Genomic DNA, 24,648 nt, shown 5'->3' with positions numbered 1-24,648 from the left:
TCAAGCATTTATACTCATAGAACTTTAATGATCTATTCATTAATTTTAAAAAGTATTAAGGATATAACTATGTGCTATGAAGAAGGCCATGAAGCTAGGAGTATCCTAGTATAATTGAATGTGGAAGACAAACATAATCAACTAAAATAAATGTGATAAGTGATATAACAGAGCAAAGAACATTTTACTATAGGACCCAAGAAAAAGAAATAATTAATGCTTCCCTTCCTTCTCCTATTTTGTCCTTTGCTGCAATTTCTTTCTTTCTTTTTTTTTTTTTTTTTTTTTTTTGAGATGGAGTTTCGCTCTTGTTGCCAGCCTGGAGTGCAGTGGCGCAATCTCGGCTAACTACAAACTCCACTTTCTGGTTTCAAGCGATTCTCCTGCCTCAGCCTCCTGAGCAGCTGGGATTACAGGCACACACCACCACGCCTGGATAATTTTTGTATTTTCAGCAGAGATGGGATTTCACCATGTTGGCCAGACTGGTCTCGAACTCCTGACCTTGTGAGCCACTGGCCTCAGCCTCCCAAAGTGCTGGGATTACAGGCGTGAGGCACCGCACCCGGCCCTTTGCTTCAATTTCTACAGCTTGTTTTCTTTGCCTGAACTTTACAAGTCTTAACCTTGTTCTCCCTTCAGATATTTGTGTGGTCTCATTCTGGTGTGCCAGTAGCTAAAAATCCATGATATGCTCTCATCCCACTCCTGTTGTTCACTCCTCTTATCTGGGGTCACCTATCTCTTCGTGATTGCATTCCGATCCCCAGTACTTATCACAGGAATAACAACTCTGCCTCTGCTTTCCCAGGCTGTTGATGGGGTGCTGTTCATGCCTCAGAAAAATGCATTGTAAGTTAAATTAAGTTAAATTATTAAAGATTTTAAATATAGGAAAAAAGTAAGCAAACATAAAGAATATGTATTCTAATCCATTATTTATTATACAGTTAAGAAATTTGGAAACTTTAGTAGATTACACTGCTTTTAGAGGTGGAGACATGGTAGGTCTTCTACTATTTGCAAAATACATGTGTTAGTAATTTTGGGAAGAACAGTAACTCACCCGCACGGTGTAATGTGAGTATGTCACGTACTAGAGGAAAGAAAGCACTTGAAAAATGTCTCTAAACCATATAGAAACAATTACATCATGATGATGAAAGCCTAAGGAATTTTTTTAGAAAACATTACCAGGGCTAATCACAAAGTACAGCCATATGTTATTTATCTTCCCTTTGTGTCTGTGTTAGAATTCTAGAGTTATATTTGTACATAGGATGGAAAAGTGAGAGGCTAATTTATTAACTAGTTCATTTTTTAAAAGTCGAACACATCCTATGTATAGATGAACTGTCCTCCTGTCAATGTATTGCACATTTGTGCCCAGAGCCAACATGGGGTATGTTTGCCATTTACAAACGTTTATGTCTTAAGAGAGGAAATATGAAGAGCAAAACAGTGCATCCAGAGAGAGAAAGCTGATACAAATATAAATAAAACAATAATAAGAAAAATTGAGAAACTACTAATTCTCTAAATCACTCATGTATTTTCCTAGAATTTAAATCTTTTAATTTTTGATAACATTTCATATTCAAATATAGCATCCCAATGTGAGACAGGATAAGTATTAGTGATGGTACAAGTGATATTTGTTACATAATATTCATTTTCTTAGCGGAAGAAATAAAATAAAGGTTGTGATAACTGTTGATTATTTTTCCTAGAGGGATTGTCAGGGAAAGAAATCCCTTTCTCTCTTTCTCTTTCTCTCTTTCCACTAAGAAAGTTCAATTATTAATTTAGGAACATAGAATAATTACTCCATTCTAAAATGCCGAAAAGGTAATTTAAGAGACTTAAAATTGAAAAGTTTAAGATAGTCACACTGAGCTATATTAAAAATCTACAGTGTGTTTGGAACTAGGCCTTATATTAAAGAGGCTAAAAATTGCAATAAGACCCCAGGCTTTAAATATGGCTTTAAACTGTGAAAGGTGAAACTAGAATGAATAAAATCCCATAAATTTAAATCAAAAGAATGACACAAGCTGAAATTAAAGTTATTATAGAATAATATGGTGGCCTGGATCTAGTGAACATATAGTAAAAATAAAACAGAATATTTGTGAAAAATCTTGAAAAATCTTTTGGGCTAGCTTGATGCAGTATATTTGAAACTATTTTTTAAATGCAGTGGTACAAGAAATATTTTAGAATCATATGTAGGTTTAGCATTAATGGATAAAGACTAGGGGATTTTCGCCCTCATAAAGCACTTGGACATACAGTATTTGATTAAAATGATGACACCATTTTTTGTAAAATGTGATTAATTTTGGCATAATAATGATTTATTATATGTTAATATTTCAAATATATACTTTGCATTTAATAAACTACTGAATAACTGAAGATAATGGCTTATAAGCACGTTTTTGCTCCATACACCAGGCTGCTATTGCACTGAAGGCAATGAATTCCATCACGGGGGTTATATGATCCAGGGCTGCAGATCACTGTGAAAAAAGAATAAGTTAATAAGTAGTATTTTCCTAATACACATAATATAAAATTTTCAATCTCAATTCTTTTAAGTGTATACTTCAGTAGTATTAAGTACATTCACATTGTTGTGCAACAAATCTACAGAACTTTTTCATCTTGCAAAACTGCAACTCTATACCCATTTCCTTGTTTCCACAGCTGTTGGCAACCACCATTATACCTTTGGTTTCTATGAGTTTCACTAATCTACATACCTCATGTAAATGGAATCATACACTGAAAGTTTTAACTGCTTACTCTGAGATTCCTGTAAAGAGCGTGCAACCGGGATCCCTTGCGTGCATGCACAGTTGACAATATGGTTGGTACTCCTATGAGAATCTAATGCCACTGATGATCTGACAGGAAGCAGAGCTCAGGCTATAATGCTCACTTGCCTGCCACTCACCTCCTGTTGTGCAGTCTGGTTCCTAACAGGTCATGGACCAGTAATGTTCCCTGGCCTGGGGGTTGGGGACCCCTGCTTTAAGTCATATAGCAGAAGCCACAAGAGGTCAACACTACAGGAGGAACCAAATGTGCTTCACACACGGCCATAACAACTGTATTTTAGGTGAAAAGAGACTGCGTTTTTTTCTAATAATCTCCTGATAAATTCAGCAAAGTAGTAGCATACAAAATTGATACACAAAAATCAACTCTGTTTCTGTATATTAACAATAAACAATCCAAAAGGGAAATTAGGAAAATAGTTCCATTTAAAATACAATCAAATAATATTTCACCATAAACTCAACCAAGGTGTTGGAATAATGTATACTATATATTACCAAAAATTGTTGAAATAAATTCAAGAAGACACAAATAAATAGACATATCATGTTCATGGGTTGAACACAATATTAAGGTGTTAACACTACACAAAGCTATTGATTCAATGCAATCTCTATCAAAATCCCAATAACATTTTTTTCATTAAAACCAAAAATCCTTCTCAAGACTCCAAATAGCCAAAATATTGAAAAAGAAAAACACAGTTGAAAGTCACATTTTCTGATTTTAAAACTTACTACAGCCGGGCGCGGTGGCTCACGCCTGTAATCCCAGCACTTTGGGAGGCCGAGGCGGGCGGATCACAAGGTCAGGAGATCGAGACCACGGTGAAACCCCGTCTCTACTAAAAATACAAAAAATTAGCCGGGCACGGTTGTGGGCGCCTGTAGTCCCAGCTACTCGGGAGGCTGAGGCAGGAGAATGGCGTGAACCCGGGAGGCGGAGCTTGCAGTGAGCCGAGATCGTGCCACTGCACTCCAGCCTGGGCGACAGAGCGAGACTCCGTCTCAAAAAAAAAAAAATAAATAAATAAATAAATAAATAAATAAATAAAACTTACTACAAAGCTACAATAATCAAAACAGTGTGGTGCTGCCAAAAAGACAGACATACAGACTAATGGAACAGAATAGAAAGCCCAGTAATAAATCCTTGCATATAGGGACAAATGATTTTCATAAAGGATGCCAAGATCATTCAATGGGGAAAGAATACTTTTTTTCAACCAACGGTATTGGGAAAACTGGATATACATAGACAACTAAGTGAAGCTGGACTCTTAGACCATATACAAAAACTAACTCAAAATGAATCAAGGACTTAAGAGCTAAAACTGTAGAACATTTAGAAGATGACATTGGTGAAAAGCTTCAGGATACTGGGTTTCACAATGATTTCTTTTTTTCTTTTCTTTTTTTTTTGGGGGGGGGGGCATATTTTTGTATAACATACAACCTTTTAAACGTTACTGCTAGTATCTGAATTTTTGTGTTTGTACTTCAGTCCCTCTGAGTCACTGGTCTTCTTTTGTTTCTCATTTGTATTTTTCACATTGTGTGTTTCACAGTAGTGCACACAAATGTTTTCGGATTGTTGCTGCTGTACTGCTCACTTCCATTCCTTAGATGTAAGCATCCTGCAAGTTTTGCTTGAATGTTCCTCTTCCCTCTGTGACTTCTGCTTATTTCCTTTTTTGGTAGATACTGTGCATCATCTACATCTTCTTCAGATATTTTTCTCTGCTCTTCATGTTTTTCACTTAGTCCCTTGGATATTCTGACTCCTGAAAACTTTTTGGCTTTAACTTTGTCTAAAAACTTTGATATTTAGCAATATTCTCATCTAGAGCTTTCATAATGGCTTTGGTGTGATTTTTCCATATGTCCTTCCTCAGATTCCTAGTAAGACTCTTCTTCATCATCTCCTGCTTCTGCTCCTCTTCTTCAGTAGAAAAGCTCTCAAGCTCTTTCTCCAGATATGACATATCCACAGGAACTGGGTCATCCCCAGAAGACTGAGGCACCACATTGGGTTTGCCAAAGTTGCTGAACCCATGCACAAGAATCTGTTGCATCTCTGAGTTAGCATCCCAATGACTATTCTCTTCTTTTTCTTTTTCAATCACAGATTCTGTCACTTCACCTACAGTTTTGGTATTCCTTCTGTCACTTCCTCTTCTGGATTGTTCTGGGTTGCTTCTGTGGCAACTTTCACAGACTAGGAAGGTGAAAGCTGGGGGCCCACAAGGGGCTCTCTATTAGGCAGCTTGACAAAGAAGGGAATCCAGCCTCCTCAGCCAGTCATTGAGGACTATCCACCCACAGTCAGTAAGTAAGTAAGTTACTCCACCCTTCAGTAACTTTCCAGTCCAGAAAGTTAGCTTCTCAATAAAGTCCTCAGCATTCTCCCAATAATTAATCTTTTATGTCTTGCTGACATATTCTTGCTTTACTTGTTCAAATACATCAATACAGTCTTCAGGGGCCTTAATTTTTCCTACTTAAACAGCTCCTTTTAGTACAATGTCTGTCTTCAAGTCCTTGGAAGAGTAAACCAAACCTGGACAGTCAATCAAGCATAACCAATATATCAAGGTAATGTATTTCCAGATATTTCATCTACAATGGGGGCCACATTGCAAACTTTCTTGGAACACTATGTTTATATCACAGAGCTCTTGCCAACAGTTAGAGAGCCAATGAACCCAACACTCATCTGTTTCTTGTCAGTGTACAACTTTCCAAACTGCCACAAAAGCTGAATAAATGCTCCTTTGTGAAAGGGGTCAGTAAGACTTGCATGGAAAGCAAGTGTTGGCTAATCCAACCCATCATTTTGTTGCCCAGGTTGGAACAAGGTCACATTTGTTATGTACAAACATAAGGTGTTCCCAAGGTTTATTCTTTTTCAAGTGAGGCTCAAGGCTCAACGTGAGAGGAACGGGTACCCACTGGATCTCTAGCATCAGCAACCTGAACTACAGCATCTGGTGAATCTATAACCCTGGAGAGCTCATTCTATATTCCTTTGGACTGTCCCTTTTTACATATCTCTTCTTGTGCTTCATTTATCACACCAGTGTCTTCAGTTACTGAATCATGATCTTTTATAGAAACTGGTCATAGCTCTCAGCGGACATTTCAGTATTTTCTATAAAAGACTGCATATCACTTGAAAATAAATTTGGTTGCTTCTTTTGTGACATAGGGCCAAATGTAGTTTTAAAACTTTCAGTATCAGGAACTTTCAGTATCAGGAATGTGCACCTTTGAGTTGAGGCTGGATTCAATCTTAGAGAAGAGACATTGGTAACTTGCTTTGCTTCATGACAACTATGTATGAATCCTTCGTAACTGTATCCACTTCCTCTTGAAGTTTTTGTAATCATGACTGCTTAATCACATGTGCATTTTCAAACCATTTAATATTTGGCTGTACTTTTATCACTGTGCCAGAAGCCACCTTTGATTGATATTCAAGGGGCTTAATGATCTTACCACAACTGTTCTTGCATTTCTTTTGCCTGTACATATTCAGGCCTGAGACTGTGGCCTGGTCCCTCGTGTTTTGACCTCCTGCTTCCTGGACTCAGTCTGGGTTTGTGCTTGTGTTGAAGAGGTTGATGGTGCACTGTCCTTTTGTACTTGGGCTTTACCATTTTGGCGACGAGATGGGAACTGAAGTGCTAAGTCCGGCTTATGTTGGGTAAATGAGTTCACAGCTTCCCAGGCCTGGCTGAAGTGACCTGTTTTATTACAGCTTCAATCTCAGTAGTTGTTATTGGTCTCCTCAGTTGTTAGATTTTTTCACAGTTCAATCTTGGTAGGCTGTATGTGTCTAAGAATTTATCAATGTCTTCTAGGTTTTCCAATTTATTGGCATATAGTTGCTTATAGTAGTCTCTACTAGTCCTTTGAATTTCTGTGGCAGCAGATGCAATGTCTATTTTTTTATCTGATTTTATTTACTTTCATTTATTTTATCTTCTTTTCATAGTCTGAATAAAGGTTTGTTGATTTTGTTTATCTTTTTAAAAAATAACTTTTTATTTCATTGATTTTTGTATTTTTTATTTCAATTTCATTTATTTATGCTCTGATCTTTATTTCTTCTACTAATTTGGAGTTTGGTTTGCCCTTGTTTTTCTAGTTCTTTAAGATGTATCAATAGGTTGCTAATTTGAAGTTTTTCTGCTTTTGTTGATATAGGTGCCTATTGTAACAAACTTTCCTGTACTTTTTCACTGTATCCCATAGGTTTAGGTACCTCATGTTTTCATTTTCATTTGTTTCAAGACATTTTTAAATTTCCTTCTTAATTTCTTCATTGAGCCACTTGTCATTCAGGAGCATATTGTTTAATTTCCATGTGTTCATACAGTTTTGAAATTCCTCTTGTTATTGATTTCTACTTTTATTCCATTGTGGTCAGAGAAGATACTTGATATAATTTCAATTTTTTGACTTTTTAAATATTGGATTTGTGGCCTAACATATGGTCTATCTTTGAGGATTATCCATGTGCTGAGGAGAAGAGGCCTATCTTTGAGAATTATCCATGGGCTGAGGAGAAGACTGTGTATTCTGCAACTGTGGGATGAAATGTTCTGTGAATATATCTATTAGGTTCATTTGTTCTATAGTGCAGATTAAGCCTGATATTTCTTTGTTGATTTTCTGTCTGGATAATCTGTCCAATGCTGAAAGTAGGGTGTTAAAGTCTCCAGCTATTATTGTATAGGGGTCTCTCTCTTTAGCTCTAATAATACTTGCTTCACATATCTGGATGCTCCTGTGTTAGATTCATATATATTAAGAACTGTTATATCCTCTTGCTGAATTGACTTCTTTATTCAATGACCTTGTCTCTTTTTATACTTTTTATCTTGAAATATATTTTTTTTCTGATATAAGTATAGCTACTCCTGCTCTTTTCTGGTTTTTATGAAATTTTTTTTACCCCTTTATTTTCAGTCTGTGTGTATGTCTGTCTGGGTGTAGTGTGTTTCATGTAGGCAACAGAATGTTGGGTCCTGTGTTTTTATCCATTCAGCTCTCTACGTCTCTTTGTTGGAGAGTTTAGTGTATTTATATTCCATGTTATTACTCATAAGGAATAACTTTTGCCATTTTGTCACTTGTTTTCTGGTTGTTTTGTAGTCTTTTCCTTCTTTCCTTCCTTCCTGTATTCCTTTTAGTGAAGGTGATTTTCTCTGGTGATATATATATATATATGTTTTGTTTTTTGATTTGTGGTTACCACAGCCTTGCAAATAATATCACGTAACCTATTATTTTAAACTGATGACAACTTAATGTTGATTGCATAAACAAACAAGCAAAGAGAAAACTAGTAAAAACTCCACAGTTTAACTTCATCCCCCCCCCCCCACTTTTTAGCTTTTTGTTATTTATATCTTGTTATACAGTGTTGTGAAAAGTTGTAGTTATTATTTTTATAGGTTCATCTTTCAGTCTTTCTACTCGAGATATGTTTATACACCACTATTACAGTATTATAATGTTCTTTTTTTGCGTGTATCTACTTCAGATGATTTCTTATTGTTCATTAACATCCTTTTCCTTCAGATTGAAGAACTCTCCTCAGCATTTCTTATAGGCAAGGTCTGGTGCTGATGAAATCCCTCAGCTTTTGTTTTTCTGGGAAAGTCTTCATTTCTCCTCCATGAGTGAAAAATACTTTTGCCAGATATACCACTATAGGATACAAGTTTTTTTCTTTATTTCCTTCAGCAATTTAAATATGTCATACCACTCTCTCCTGGCCTATAAGGTTTCCACTGAGAAGTCTGCTGACAAATGTACTGGAGCTCCATTGTATATTGTTTCTTTTCTTTTGCTGCTTTTAGGATCCATTCTTTATCCTTGACCTTGGGGAGTTTGACTATTAAATGTCTTGAGGTAGTCTTACTTAGGTTAAAGTTGCTTGGCGTCCAAACCTTTCCCGTACTTGAATACTGATATCTTTTTCTAGGTTTGGAAACTTCTCTGTTACCATCCCTTTGAATAACCTTTCTACGTCAACCTCTCACTCTACCTCCTCCTTAAGGCCAATAACTCTTAGATTTGCCCTTTAGAGGCTATTTTCTAGATCTTCTAGACATGCTTCATTCTTTTTTTCTTTCATCTTTTCTGACTGTATTTCCAAATAGCCTATCTTGAAGCTCACTAATTGTTTCTTTTGCTTATCAATTCTGCTGTTAAGAGTTTCTGATGCATTCTTCAGTATATCAATTGCGTTTTTCCAGCTCCAGAACTTTTGTTTGATGCTTTTTAATTATTTCAATTTCTTCGTTAAATTTATCTGACAGGATTCTGAATTCCTTCTCTGTGTTATCTTCTATTAAGCTTCCTCAAAATAGCTATTATGAATTCTCCATCAGAAAGGTTACACATCTGTTTCTCAAGATTGATCACTGGTGCCCTATTTAGTTCATTTGATGAGGTCATGTTTTCCTGGATGATCTTGATGCTTGTAGATGTCTGTCCATGTCTTGGCATTGAAGAGTCAGGTATTTATCATGGTCTTTGCAGTCTGGGCTTTTTTGTACCCATCCTCCTCGGGAAGGCCTTCTAGGTATTCAAAGAGACTTCAGTGTTGTGATTGAAGTCTTTGGTCACTGCAGCTATATCTGCATTAAGGGGCTCTCCAAGCCTAGTAACAATGTGGCTCTGGCAGACTTGCAGATGCACTGCCTTGGAGGTCCTGGGTAAGATTCCGAAGAATTCCCTGGATTACCAGCCAGAGACTCTTGTTCTCTTCTCTTATTTTCCCCCAAACAAACAGAGTCGCTCTGTGTGTACTGAGCTGACTGGAACAAGAGGAGGGGTGACTGTGGCCACCACCACCTGTGACTGCACTGGGTGAGAACTGAAGCCAACATAGCATTGGGTTTCACCCAAGACTCATAGTGACCACTGCCTAACTACCACCTATGTTCACTGAAGACCCAAGGGCTCTACAATAAGCAGGTGGTGAGTCCAGCCAGGCTCATATCCTTCATATCCTGTTGGCAAGTTTCCTTCAGCCCTGACTGGGTTCAGAGATGCCAGCTGGGAGCCAGGGACTGGAATCTACCTGGTCCTCTATTCTACAGCTGCAGAACTGGCACCAAAGCTGCAAGATAAAGTCTTTCCCACTCTTCCCTCTCTCCTATCCTCAAGCAGAGTAGTCTCTCTCTGTGACCATCATTGCCCCAGGCCTGCGGCAAGTATTGCCTGGCTACCACCAATGTTCACTCAAGGCCCAAAGGCTCTTCCGTCAGCTTGTGGTGAATGCTGTCAGTCCTGAGCCTCTCCTTTCAAGGCAGTAGGATCCCTCTTAGCTCAGAGAAGGTCCAGAAATGCTATCCAGGAGCAATGACCTGGACCTGGAGACTCCAGGAGCCCACTTGTTGCTCTCCTCCACAGAGCTGGTATCCAAGCTACTGCTTGATTCTTATGAAGGTGCTTTATTGTGTGGATAGTTATTCAATTTGGTGTTCCAGCAGGAGGGATAATCACTGGAGGGTTCTATTTGGCCATCTTACTCTGCCTTCTCCCTGTTTTGATTTCTTTTACGTGATACCAAAAGCACAAGAAATAAAAGAAAAATTGGGTTCTACAAAAATAAAACCTTTTGTGTATCAAAGGGCACTATCAAATATAGTGCAAAAGCAACCCACAAAATAGGAGAAAATATTTGCAAATCATATGTCTGATAGGTGGTTAATTTTTTAAAAAATTTCAAACCCCTATAATTCAACAACCAAACAACCCAATTAAAAAATGGGAAGAAGACTTGAATAGGTATTTCTCCAAAGAAGATATACAAGTGGCCAATAAGTATAAACAGATGCTCAACACTACTAACCATTAGGGTAATGCAACTCAAAACCATAATGAGATACCACTTTAAACACAATCAGACGACAAGTATCAAGAAAATGGAAAATAACTAGTGTTAGTGAGGATATGGAGAAATTGTGAGACTTGTGCATTGCTGATGGGAATGTAAAATGGTGTAGTGGCTATGGAAAATCAGTATGGTGGCTCTTTAAGAAATTAAAATAGAATTGCCATATGAATCAGCAATCCCATTTCTGGGTATATACTCAAAAGAATTGAAAGCAGTGTCTCAAAGAGATATTTGTACACATTATGGACTTAATGTTTGTGTCCCTCCAAATTGATATATTAAAGCCCTAATCTCCAATGAGGCAATATTGGAGATAAGGTCCCTAAGGAGATAAATTTAAATAAGGTAATAAAGGCAGGGCCCTTATCTGATAAGATTAATGTCCTTATAAGAAAATAGACCAGAAACACTGCTATCTCTTTCTCAATGAATATGCACCAAGGAAAAGCCATGTAAGGACAATACCAGAAGGTGGCTGTCTGCAATCAACAAGAGAGCCCTCTGCAGAAACTGATCTTGGACTTCTAGCATCCAGAATTGCAAGAAAATAAATTTCTGTTGTTTAAGCCACCCATTCCATGAAATTTTACTATGGCAGCCTAACACAGTATACATCTAAAAGGATCTTGCAGATATTTGCTTACCTGTGTTTAATGCAGCATTATTCACAATAGCCAACAGGTGGATGCAGCCCAATGCCCATCAATGAATAAATGGAAAACAAAATGTGGTGTATACGTACAATAGAATGTTATTCAGCCTTAAAAAGAAGGAGATTCTGACACATGCTATAATATGGATGAATCTTAAAAATATTGTGCTCAGTGAAATAAGCCAGTCATAAAAAGACAAATACTATATGATTCCATTTATATGAGGTATCTAGAGTAGTCACATTTGTCAAGAAAAAATGTAGAATGCTGGTTTTCAGGTGTTGGAGGGAGAAGGGAATGGGGAGTTATTATTTAATGGGTATCAAATTTCAGTCTAGAAGTTGAAAAAAATTCTAGAGATGGATGCTGATGATGATTTCACAACAGTGGGACTGTAGTTAATGCCACTGTGTATTTAAATTATACATTTAAATACACTTAAAATGTTAAATTTTATGTTATGTACATTTTACCATAATAAAAATGTTATATATATGCATTCGTATATTTAAATTAGCTAATATCTAAAATTTGATTATGCCAAGAATTCACATAGATATGGAATAAGAGTTTCTTCCACACTACTATTGGAAATGTATTAATAAAAACAACTGTGAAAAATAGTCTGATATATTTTAATTAACTGCATATCTTGTGACCCAATATTAGATAAAGACCTTTAAGAATCTTGAACAGAATATATAAACAAAAATGTTCATTACAGCACTGTGTGTCATAGCAAAAAATTAAGAACAATCAATTTCAACCAACAATAAAACAGACATATGCACTCTGATATATTCATATAATGGAAAATTATACAAAAATATAAATTTTAAATAGTGTTATAATCAGAAAAGTACAAACAAATTTCACACATATGGTCTATAATAATGTGAATAGGTTAAAATAACTATAATTGGATAGATTTATAATTAGATAAATTCTCAGTCTTGACTGGATAGATTCTCAATCTTGGTATTTAAAAATCCAGCTGTATGCTGTTAACATAAAAATATAAGTTTCAGCCAAATTAATATATACTTATGCAAAGCAATCACAAAATCTCAACCATGACAATTTTATTTTATTCAACTGGACAAACCATTTTAAAACTGGCAGCTTTTAACAAGAATAAAAACAATGATCTCTATACATAAGACATTTTTGTAAGTTTTAGTAATAATCACAATCAGTAAAAGAAGAAACATAATTCTTTAAAAGATGTGTGTATATATGTATTTTATATGTGTTAGTACATGTATATGTCTATTTATATATACACATATAAATACACAAATTAATACGGTATATACCCTTACTTCATAGACCTGAGAGTAAAGGAACAAAAATATGAAATTATTGAAATAAAATATTAGATTTTTTTTTCATGCTTATGAGACAGCTAAAACTTTCCTAAGAAGAAACAAGTATAATTGCAAGGGGTCCCAAATACTCAAAACATATTTTAAAAAATGAACAAAGCTTCCAGTTGCACCTCCAAATTTCAAAACTTACTACAAACCCATAATAATCAAAACAGTGTAGTACTAGCATAAGGAAAGGCCTACCACCAATGAAACAGAATAGTGTTCATAAATAACCTCATACATCTAAGACAACTGATTTTCAACAAGGATACCAAGACAATGAAATGCGGAAAGAACAGTTTCTTCAGCAAATTATTCTGTAACAACCAGATAGCCACATGTCAAATAATGCAGTTGGATTCCTACAACACACAATTTATAAAATTTAGCTCAAAATGCATTGATGACCACTTTGAAAAAAATATAGGGGTAAGTCTTCATGATTTTGGATTTTGCAATGGTTTCTTAGATATGACGCCAAAAGCAAAAGCAATAAAAAATAAGTATAAACTAGACTTCATCTCAAAACGGTGACCAAATGGACAATATTATGGATGTGAAAAGAAAAGCAGAGAACAGGTAAAAATATTTGCAAAGCATATATTTGCTAAGAATCTAACATACAGAATATCTAAAGAGCCCTTACTACTCAAAAACAAATAAACAAAATCCCAAGTTAAAAAAACTGGCAGAGGATTTACGTAGACATTTCTCCAAAAAAGATACACAAATGCCCACCAAGCAAACACAGGAAAAAATGCTCAACATCATCATAATTCAGGAAATACAAATAAAAACTGAATGAGACACTATTTCACATATGCTAGAATGGTTAGAATAAACTTTAAAAAAAAAAAAAAAAAAAAGGAAAATAGCAAGTGTTGGCCAGGATGTGAAGAAACAGGTACTCTCATACATTACTAATGGGATTGTAAAATGGTATATCTATTGTGAAAAATGGTTTGGCTTATACTCAAAAAGTTAAACACAAAGTAAGTGGAAAATAGAATAAAGTGGAATGACCCAGTATTCCACTTTGGTGTGTACCCAAAAGAACTGAAAATAGGCACTTAAGTGTATACTTTTCATGAATGCTCACAGCAACAGTATTCACAGTAGCCAAAATATGGAAATAACCAAATGTGCATGGATAAACAAATTGTATATATACATAAAATGGGGTATTATTCAGCCATAAGAAAGAATGTAGCACTGATACATGCTACATCAGACAAATCTCAAAAACAATATGCTATGTGAAAGAAGCCAGATACAAAATAATACATATTGTTGTGTTTTATATTAAATACCCAGAATAAATAAATCCATAAAGATAGAAAGCATAGTGATAGTTGCCAGGGGGTAATGGTAGACATGAATGAGGAGTAACTTTTTAAAAAGTACGGGGTTTCCTTTTTGCAGTGATTAAAATATTTTGGAATTTGGCAGAGGTATTTGCAAAACATTGTGATTGTACTAAATGCTATTAAATTGTTCTCACTAAAATAGTGAATTTTAATTAATGTGAATTTCAACTCAATTAAAAAAATAAATAGAGCTTCATTTAATCTGTGGACCAGTATAAATTGGTGTAACACATGTGTATTTGATAATCAAAAGGAGAGGCCAATCATGCATAAAACAATAAATAAATAATTAAAAGCCCTGAATTTAATGAATGACGTAAATTAACAGGTCAAAGATACCTGGCAAACATTCCACACAATATATACAAAGAACTCCACTTTTAGGCACTACAGAGTCAAACTGCTATTTATTTCCGGTGTAGCTTTGAGAATTTCTATATGAGTTTAACATAAAGATAAATGAGTTTTAATAAAGAGAAATTCTCAAAGCTATACAGGAAATAAATGTAAAAGCCCATCGTATTACAGGCAAGGTGGAGGGATTTATATAACTAGAAGCTCTCTTCTCATCAGAAACAATAAATGCTAGAAGAGAATGGAGCAATGGTTTACTAGATATAAAAGTAAATTTTACTTTCAAAACTAAGGGTAAAAAAACAATTTGTAATAAAAATTAGAGAGACATATTATCCAGGTAACAAAATAATATGTTCTCCCAAATCCTGCAACATGCAGTCTATAGAATCAATCTGGATGTGTATTCCTGAATAAAAGTTAAAAAAAGAAAGACTAAAGGAAATTCCTTAGCCTGAAGAGAGCTATTACCAGATGGAATAATAGGAAATCCATGTATCACCTTGCCTGAAACAACGAAGAATAATAATCATCATTCAATATACATGGAAAAAAATGGTTTTCAAGACATTAATTATCAAACCACAAGGAACTGTGATTCTTTGGAAATGAGAAACAGAAGATGTGAGCCCTACAATTGTGAGCCTAAAATTAGTAAACTAACTTCCATAGCTTACTGTCTTGAGTGAGTTTTCAAATTATGTTACAGGGAACTAAGGTGGAGCCCAGCAAAGTCCCTCAATTGAAGAGACCAACCTAAGAGTCAGAGAAGACCAACATTGCTGGAGTTAAGACTATGTCCCAGAGAGGAGATAGCTACATACACAGGGGACCCTGGAGATGAGTAGAATATTTCTCCTACATATGTTACACAACAGAATCAGCAGGTATGTGTGAGGAAGCTGTTAGGCTGGGAAGAGGAACATCTATTTTGATAGCAATAGAGGGAACAGTGCCTGGCAGTCACTCAGGATAATGAACAGTGTCTGTTCCCAATAGCCAGTATGAGAAACTTAAAATTCAAAGGACACTGGGTAAAGCACTTGAAAAGGCAGTAAGAAACAATTACCTCTGGACTGAATGTTGAACAAGAACCACCTATCAAATTACAAAGCAAGACATAAAATAATCAAACAGCTTCCAAGAAATGCATTAATTGCATGTGAAAACAAAGACTCAGAAGAAACAAATTTTTAGGAATATCAAAATATCCAGCACCAAATAAGGCAAAATTCACAATGTTTGGAATCCCAACAAAGATTACCGTGCATAAAAAGAGGCAGGAAAACATAACCCATAATCAGGGAAATAATCAAACAATCAAAACCAAACTGCAACTAAAGAGGTAAAATACACTGAAAGCTATAAAATATTGCTGAAAGAAACTAAAGATGACCTAAATATTCTGTGTTCATGAGAATAAACATTTAATATTGTTAAGATGTTAATATAACCCAAAGGGATCTAGAGATTCAATACAATCCCTGTCAACATTCCAACAGCTTTTATTGAAGAAATGGAAATGCCAACCCTCAAATTTATGTTGGATTCAAAGGGCACTAAATAGGCAAAAAAATTAGAAAAAGGAAAACAAAGTTGGAAGATGCATAACTCCCAATTTCAAAAATTACTACAAAGCAATAGTAATCAAAATAATGTGGTAAAGGCATAAGGACAGACATATAGCCCAATGGAACAGAAATAAGTGCATATATCCATGACCAGCTCATTATTTATAAGGGTGCCAAGTATTTTAATTATGGAAATAATAGTCTCTTCAACAAATGGTAAAGAGACAAGTGGATTTCCAACTGCAAAAAAATGAAGTTGAACCGCTATTTCATATCAAATACATTAATCAACTCAAAATGGATTTATGACCTCAATAAATTCGAGCTAAAACTATTAAATTCCTAGAACAAAACATAAGGCTAAATCTTCATGCCTTTGATACAGCAATAAATGCTTAGATCTGACACCAAAAACATGGGTAACAAAAGAAAGCACACGTAACTTTGACTTCATCAAAATTAAGATTTTGTCCATCAAAGTATATTACCAAGAACTTTGCAAATTGGCAAAGCAGAAGTGTTTACAGGATCTAAATAACTGGTACAATATATAAACACTAAACATAAGAAAGCTGGAATGGTTATATTAACATCTAACAAAATAGGCTTCAATGTAGGAAATATTATCAGGAATATAAAAATGTACTACATAATGACAGAGGAGGAAGTGATCAGGAAAAATATAGCAATCCTAAATGTCTATTTCACTAGTTACTGAGTTTCAAATATGTGGCAAAACTAAAAGGAAAAATAGACAAATTCACAATGATAGCTAGGAATTTCAAACATTCCATTCTCAAAAACTGATATAACAAGTTGAAAATACAGGGATATAGAAGATTAATCTTCTAAAACCAAAAATATCAGAATAACTTTTTATTCATGGGGGCATGTAACATTTATCAAGATGTGCCAGAATGCTGGCCAGAAAACAATCTTTAGAACAACTGAAAGGACTGAATTGATATAGAATATGTTTTCTGAACATAAGATATTTAGTTGTAGATTAACAAAAATTATATTGGAATTGACCAGATGTTATGAAAATTAAACAATATACTAATAAATAAGACCTGGGCTAAATAAAATTACAAAATTCAGTAATATTTTGGACTTACCAAAAACTTAAAAATCAATAAAAATAAAATTAGTGGGCTATAGATAAAGCAATGTTAGGGAGAAATGTAAGGCTTTAAATACTTACATAAGAAAAAAAGAGAAAGGTATGAAATCAATGTTCTATGCTATTCTCACAAGAAACTAAAGAAAGGGCCAGACACAGTGGCTCACACCTGTAATCCCAACACTTTGGGAGGCCAAAGCAGGCAGATCACAAGGTCAGCCATTCGAGACCAGCCTGGCCAATATGGTGAAACCCTGTCTCTACTAAAATACCAAAAATTAGCTGGGCGTGCTGGTGTGTGCCTGTAATACCAGCTGCTCTGGAGGCAGAGGCAGGAGAATCACCTGAACCTGGAAGGCAAAGGTTGCAGTGAGCCAAGATCACGCCACTGCACTCCAGCCTGGGCAAGAGAGTGAGACTCCCATTTTAAAAAAAAAAAAAAAAAAAAAACACTAAAGAAAGAAGAGCACATTAATTTTCAGATAAGAAAGGAAAGACTTTAGAAACTGTTGAAGGTATTAGCTAAAATTAATGAAACAGAAATCAGATAAGAGAAAATAAATACAATGCTGGCTCTTTAAAAGGACTAATACAATTGATAAACTTCCAATTAAAATTTAGTAAAACTTAAAAACAAAAAACGTATGTAGGTGGATAATATCAGGAATTAATGATAAAACATCACTGCAGATCCTATGATATTAGAAAGAAAATAAGAGAACATTGTGATCAATTTGTGGAATAAATTTGACATCTAAATAAAACAGACAAACTCTTGAGGATATACATTATCAAAACAGACTCAGAAAATCTGAAAAGCCCTGTATCAACTAGCCACTGAATTGTAATTAAACTCCTTTACACATGGAGTTACCATTTTATTGTTATGGTCTAAGCTACTAATATCCAGCCATTCCATTGATTACAATTATATACTCAAAATAATTATATTGTAAAATAACTACCTGAGTACTCTAAAAAGCGAAGAGATTCAAGTGAATTTAGAAGGGCGGTTGAAAGAAACAACTCACACAGGGAAGAGTGTCCATTCTGTTTGTCTGTTTTTACATTTTCTCTCTCTCGCATTTATTACCACAAGGGTGAACTGAGTTGCAGAACAGCACTGGGCAGGTAGGTAAAACTTGGATAGTAGGCCTGCCATATTTCTGGCCAATGAAACCAAAGAATGAAGCCAAATAATACTGTGATGTAAAGGAGATATCCTGGAAGGGAGAGAAGCTGAGAAACGGTTCCACTAATTCTGTGTACAAGCCTGGATAAAGCTTAGCCAAACCCAAAAACCACACATACACTACACCAGATAGATCCAAACCAGCAAAGACTTAAGAATTGAACTGAGATTTGAAACCATACAAATTTCAGCCTAACCCTTGAACACAGACGCATGAGAAAGACCCAAAATCAGCATAACGAAGTCTTTGAGACCTGAACTGGACTTCAATTACTGCCCACAGAAGGAAAGATAAAATTACCTTTATCTAAATTATCATTACCTAAATACAATTGGATAGATTTCCTGCTAAAAGGAAAACATTAACCTTCTCCATCAGATTATAACAGAAGCTAGAGGACACATAATATAACATTCACAGTTACAACATACAATACGAACTAAGTCTACACAGAAAAATCAAGGTAAATGTGACCTATTAAAAGGGTAAAGACAAAACATGCAAACTTCAAAATGACAGAAGTGTGAATTATCAAACAATGTCTTTAAAACAGCAGCGATAACTACATTACATGAGACATGTGAAAGCATACTTAAAATGAATGACAGACAGTAAATCTTAGGTGATAAATAGAAACAACTAGAAAAAAATTAGAAAACTCAACATTTAAATATAGAATATTGGAAATAAAAAATTCACTGGATGGACTCAACAAGAGAATGGAGATGATAGCAGCAAAGTCAGAACACTTTTAGATCAATAAATTAATCAAACTGAAAAACGGAAAGGAAAAAATTAAACAATAGGGGAATACACAGAACAAACCTCAAGCAGTGTACAATATCAAGAACTATGAGTTGTTACAGAAGGAGAGTCCAAAAAGAAGAGGGGGCAATAGAAAATCCAGCAATATTTTAAAATGATAATATGTCATTTGGTGAAAAACATAAATTTACAGATTTAAGGATCACAAAGAACCCCTAAAAGGATAAATTCAAAGAAAACCATGCTTAGAAACATAATCAAAATGTTGATGAGAAAAGACAAAAATCTGAAAAGTAGCTGGAGAAAAATGACAAATAATGTAAAAGGAAAGAGCAATTCAAGTCACTGGGAATTTCTTATCAGAATCCATGGTGGTCAGGAGACAATGGAACACCACTTTTAAGGGCTGAGAAAAAGTGCTGAGAATGCTGAATTTTATAGTCAGAGAAAATATCCTTCAAGAAATGAAGAACAGACATCTATACATAAAGGAAAGCCTTGAGATTCAGGAAAAGTAAGATAATTTGCCACCAGCATACCTTCTCTACAAAAACTGCTAAAGAAAATGCTTTCAGGTAAAACAAAATAAAAAGGAAACCTCAGATCTGCAGAAATGTAAGAAGAGCATCAACAGTGGTAAACGCGGGTACATCCAACAGACATTTTCCCCCTTAAGTTCTTTAAAATATGTAAAACTCTTCAAATCGAAAATTACAATAGTGTTTTGAGGAATTTTCAGTGTTTATATATATACACACACACATATACATATAACATATCTATATACATATAACATATATGACAATTATAAAAAGCAGTGAGAGGGTAGCTGGGTAATAGAGCCTCAATGATTGTAAGGATCCTACATTTTATGTAATGTTGTACTACATTAAGTAGACAGTGAAACTATAAATTTGTATACTTTAATCTGTAGACTACCTAAAACATACAAAAACATGTAGTCAAAAGAAAATTAAATGAATTAAATACAGCACAAATGCAACTGAACAGATTAATCTATAATATTAAAAATATTCTAACGAGACAGAAAGAGAAGATCAAAGAAGAGAGGAGACAAATGGAAAACAATGAAAACAATATGTACACTTTAAAAGAAAGGCAGACATTGACAGACTAAAAAAGCAAGATTCAAGCATAAGCTGCCTATAATAGACAGGTTGAAAGTAATTGAAGGGGGGAAAAGCCTTATCATGCAAACAGTAAGGAAAAGAATGCCAGAATTGCTACACTAATGTAAGTAAACAAAATTCAAGCAACACAGCAATTTAGACATAAAGAGACATTTCATAATGATAATCCATCAGAAGGACATATATGGTGAAATAACAGTCTCAGAAGAATAAAAACCTGACGAAATTATAGATCATAAACAACCACTTTAATCTACTTACATTTATAGAATCCTACAATCAACAACTACAAAATATCCATATTTTTAAATCAGATATGGTACCTTCAACAATACAGATATAACAAGCCACAAAATCAATCAAATTAATTTAAATGTCCTCTGACTATATAAATATCAAGAACACTGAGTTATCTAGAAAAACCTTAAATATCTAAAAATATTTTGAAATTAATAACAATGAATATATAACACTGACATTAATGGGATAAATCTAAAGCAGTGTTTGAAAAAATTATCATTTTACATGTGGCTTTTATTAGGAAAAAATGGAAATTTCTAAATATCAATGCCCTCATTGAAAATTTCAAGAAATCTATTTTTGAAAAGTCTCCAAAAATATGTAAATTTAGCAAAGTAGTTGTAATCAAGGGCAATGAACAAAAACCATATTTCTAAGTACTGGCAATAAACGATTACAAACCAAAATTTAAGCCACAATACCACTTATAACAACTACCTCCAAAATGAAATAACTATATGAATCTAACAACTATGTATAAGACCTATAAGATGCTAACTACAAACTACCAATGAAAGAAATCAAAGCCCTAAATAAACAGATGGACATGCTATGTTCATGGATCTAAAGATTTAATACAGTAAAATTATGAAAATTCCACAAATCCTATATTGAACTATAAGTTTAATACAATTGCTATGAATATCCTAGAATAATTTTTTTCGTAAATACAGATAAACTAAGCTTTATATGGAAAAGCAAAGAAACTAGAATAGCTAAAATTAGCTTTGTGAGAGAAGAAAAAAGTAGGAGAAATCCCACCACCAATTTTAAGACTTACTAACCATAGTATTGAAGACAGGGTTTGCTCTGGTTTGAATGCTTGTCCCTTCCAAACTCAAGTTGAAATTTAATTGCCATTGTAACAGTATTAAGTAAGATCCTTAAGAGGTGATTAGACCATGAGGGCTTGGCCCTCATGAACTGATTAATGTCATTATCATGGGGGTGGATTCTGGGTTTGGCCCCCTTGTCTCTGTTTCTCTCTCTGTCTCACACCCTCTCTTTGCACTTCCATCATAAGATTACACAATAAGAAGGCCCTCACCAGATGTCAATACCTTGATCCTGGACTTTCCATGCTCCAGAACTGTGAGAAATACATTTCTGTTCTTTAGAAGTTACAAAGTCTCAGATATTCTATTACAGCAGCACAGAGTGGAATAAGATCAAAAATTGATTTTGAGAAGTGGGACTTTTGCTAAAACAGTCCTCTCATCACAAGCCCAGAGTGTCACTCCTCGCATCACAGGCCCAGAGTGCAAAGATCTGGGGAAGGATATACGTGAAAAGAGAGGCCTAGTGGGCCCTCAGGACATCGAGGCTTGCCTCCCAGGGAAGTCTCAGGTCTCTGCTCCCTGCATTCTGACACAGGGCTCCTCAGTCACCCAGGTGTTGCTGAAGGAGGCCCCAGATAGGACTTGAGCCACTGACTGTAAGAATACAAACAACAAATCTTGGTGGTGCCCACGTGGTGTTAAGTCTTGAGGCAGGCAGAATGCAAGGGCTGTGGAGGCATGGCTTCCTCCACCTTTATTTCAAAGAACCTTGTTGTGAAAAACCTGGGGGCCCAGGCAGAGACTTACCATAGGGGCAGAGTCACGGCAGAGAGCCTCTACTGCAGCAATGCCCAGCAGAATTGTGTGGTTGGAGTTTTCAGAGAGTCTCCACTACAGTAATGCATAGTAGAGCCATGACAGCAAGGCCACAATACAAGAGTCCCTACTAGGGAATGCCCAGTGTTATGAGGGAAGAGCCAGCTCTGTAGAGCTACCCGAGTCCAATACCAGCCTGGGAGAACAGCAGGCATCTGACTCCAACCTACAAGAGCTGCTGCTTGAGCTATGCCCAACAAAGCCATAGGAGTGTGGCTTCTCGACCCCTTGAGGGCACAACTGCCACCCCAGTGTGCCCAGAAGGCAGGACAAGGGGTCGAGGAAAAATATTCTGGAGGCTTAAGATTTAATGTTGTTTACCTTGTTGGGTTTTGGACTTCCTTAGAGCCATTTATCCCTTTCTTCTCACCTATTTTTCCCTTTTGGAAATATATCCTATGCCTGTTCAACCATAATATTTTGAAGTAGATAATTTGTTTGATTTCACAGGGTCACAGCTGGAGGGAAATTTGCCTCAGGATGTATTGTGCCTTGAGTCTCACCCATATACATCTGATTTAGATGAGACTCTGGACTTTGAACTTTTCAGTTGATGCTGAAACAAGTTAAGACTTGTGGGGCTACTGGAGAAAAATGACTATGTTATACGCGAGAAAAACATGAATTTTGGCGGTCAAGGTCAAAATGGTATATGATTGGTATATATCTTCAAAAAGGGTGTGTTGGAGACTTAATCCCCAATCCAACAGTGTTAGGAGGTGGGGCCTAATGGGACGTGTCTAGGTCATGATAACTTGACTTTCATGAATGGATTAATGCCAATTATAGAATGGCTTGAGGCTGAGAGGTCAGTCTCTTGCTCCATCTCACTCTCTTTGGCCATCATGGGATGACACAGGAAGGAGGCCCTCATTAGATGCCAGACTCTTGATCTTAGACTTCCCAGCTTCCAGCAATGTGAGCCAATAAATGTCTTTTCATGACAAATCATGGAGTCTGTGGTATTCTGTTTTATCTATGATAGCAGCACAAAACAGACTAAGACAGTGCTTTATTAGTGGAGGGATACACGCGTAGATCAATGGAACAAGCTGGTAACCCAGTGAATTCCATTAAGTATCAGAGGACAAAATAATATCAATCCTATAGAAGCACTTTCAGAATAGTAGGAGAAAACAATGTCCAACTCATTTTATAATGCCAGCATAACCATAATCCAAAATGACGACATAGACATTATTTAAAAATACAGAAAAATACTCTTGAAAAAGGTGTAAATACTAACAAATCAAATAATAAATAAAAGGACCATGACCACATAGGTTTTTCTCCCAGAAATGCAAGGCTTGGTTCAGCATTAAAGGGTCAATCAAAGCAAATTACTATACTAATACAATAAGTGTTCTCAGATGTTCTTTGTCGGTTTTCAAACTGGCAAAGAACATCTAAGATAACCCTACAGCTAATACCATACTTAAAAGTGAAATAATTATTACTTTTCCTCTAACATTGGGAAAAAGACAAGAATGCCTTCTTTTGACATTTTTATGTAACACTGTACTAGAGGACCTAGTCATTGCAATAAAGCAAGCAAGAAAAAACAGCATAAACAGCAGAAATAAAGAATTAAATCTGTTGCAGAACATATATTTATATTTAAAAGGATCTACAGAATAATTATGATATTTAACCAGTGAACTAAGCATAATCACAGGATCCAGGTTAATATTTTAAAAAATCAATCATATTATTACATGCTAACTAGAAAATTAAATCAAATAACATACTAACTGGAAAATTAAATCAAATAATTAAATCAAATAACCATTAAAATAACTCAATTTAAAAGAGAGCAAATAAAACATAACATTCTTATGAATAAATCTAAGAGATTTGCTGGAAATCTGAAATGAAAACTACAAAACATCCCAAAGACAAATTTAAAAAGAATTTACACACATGGAGAATCAACATATTCACTATTTAGAAGACTAAATATATTTGAGATAACATTTAATTACTTTTGTCTTTAGAGTCATTGAAATCAATTCAAATTACAGTTGACTTGTTTGTAGAAATTGATATGTTAATTCTAAAATGCATACAGTAATTCAAAAAACAGTGAAAAAAGCAATTTTTAAAATAAAAACAAAGCTGGAGGATTATCATTGCTATTTCAATAGTTACTATAAAGCTACAGTAATCAAGACAAGGTATTGTTCAAATAACAGACATAGATGAATGGAGCATAATTAAATGCACATAATTGCAGTTGGCTGAATGTTTGACAGAGGCAATATGGCATTTTAATAGAGGAAGAAAAGTATATTCAACAAATGGTACTGGATCATTATGATATCTTTACAGTAAAAAATGATCATCAACCTTTTTCTCACACCAAACAGAAAAATCAACTCAAAATGG

General features: G+C 35.0%; 2 protein-coding genes and 1 pseudogene across 15 annotated transcripts in view; 1 reads left to right on the top strand and 2 right to left on the bottom strand.

Moving 5' to 3' along the window:
• The window catches only part of VWC2 (von Willebrand factor C domain containing 2), a 222,362-nt gene that overhangs the window by 170,979 nt on the left and 26,735 nt on the right, over positions 1-24,648 (top strand). The window lies entirely within an intron of this gene.
• Positions 922-24,648, bottom strand: part of ZPBP (zona pellucida binding protein) — a 149,812-nt gene continuing 126,085 nt past the window's right edge. For 13 of the 14 annotated variants that reach the window (XR_012433199.1, XR_012433200.1, XM_005549610.5 and 10 more), the window contains one exon: positions 922-2,522. Coding sequence is in view for 12 of the 14 variants with exons in the window: in XM_005549610.5 (XP_005549667.1) it covers positions 2,428-2,522 (95 nt within the window). In the remaining 2 variants the exon portion in view is untranslated. The remainder of the gene's footprint in view (positions 2,523-24,648) is intronic. The other variant, XM_074036568.1, reaches the window with a different exon arrangement.
• Positions 4,208-6,645, bottom strand: LOC141410004 (nucleolar GTP-binding protein 2 pseudogene; annotated as a pseudogene).

The sequence above is a fragment of the Macaca fascicularis genome, chromosome 3, assembly GCF_037993035.2.
Source record: "Macaca fascicularis isolate 582-1 chromosome 3, T2T-MFA8v1.1".
Classification (NCBI taxonomy): domain Eukaryota; kingdom Metazoa; phylum Chordata; class Mammalia; order Primates; family Cercopithecidae; genus Macaca; species Macaca fascicularis.
The sequence above is the reverse complement of the archived record's forward strand: the minus strand, read 5'-3'. Positions and strand labels throughout refer to the sequence as shown.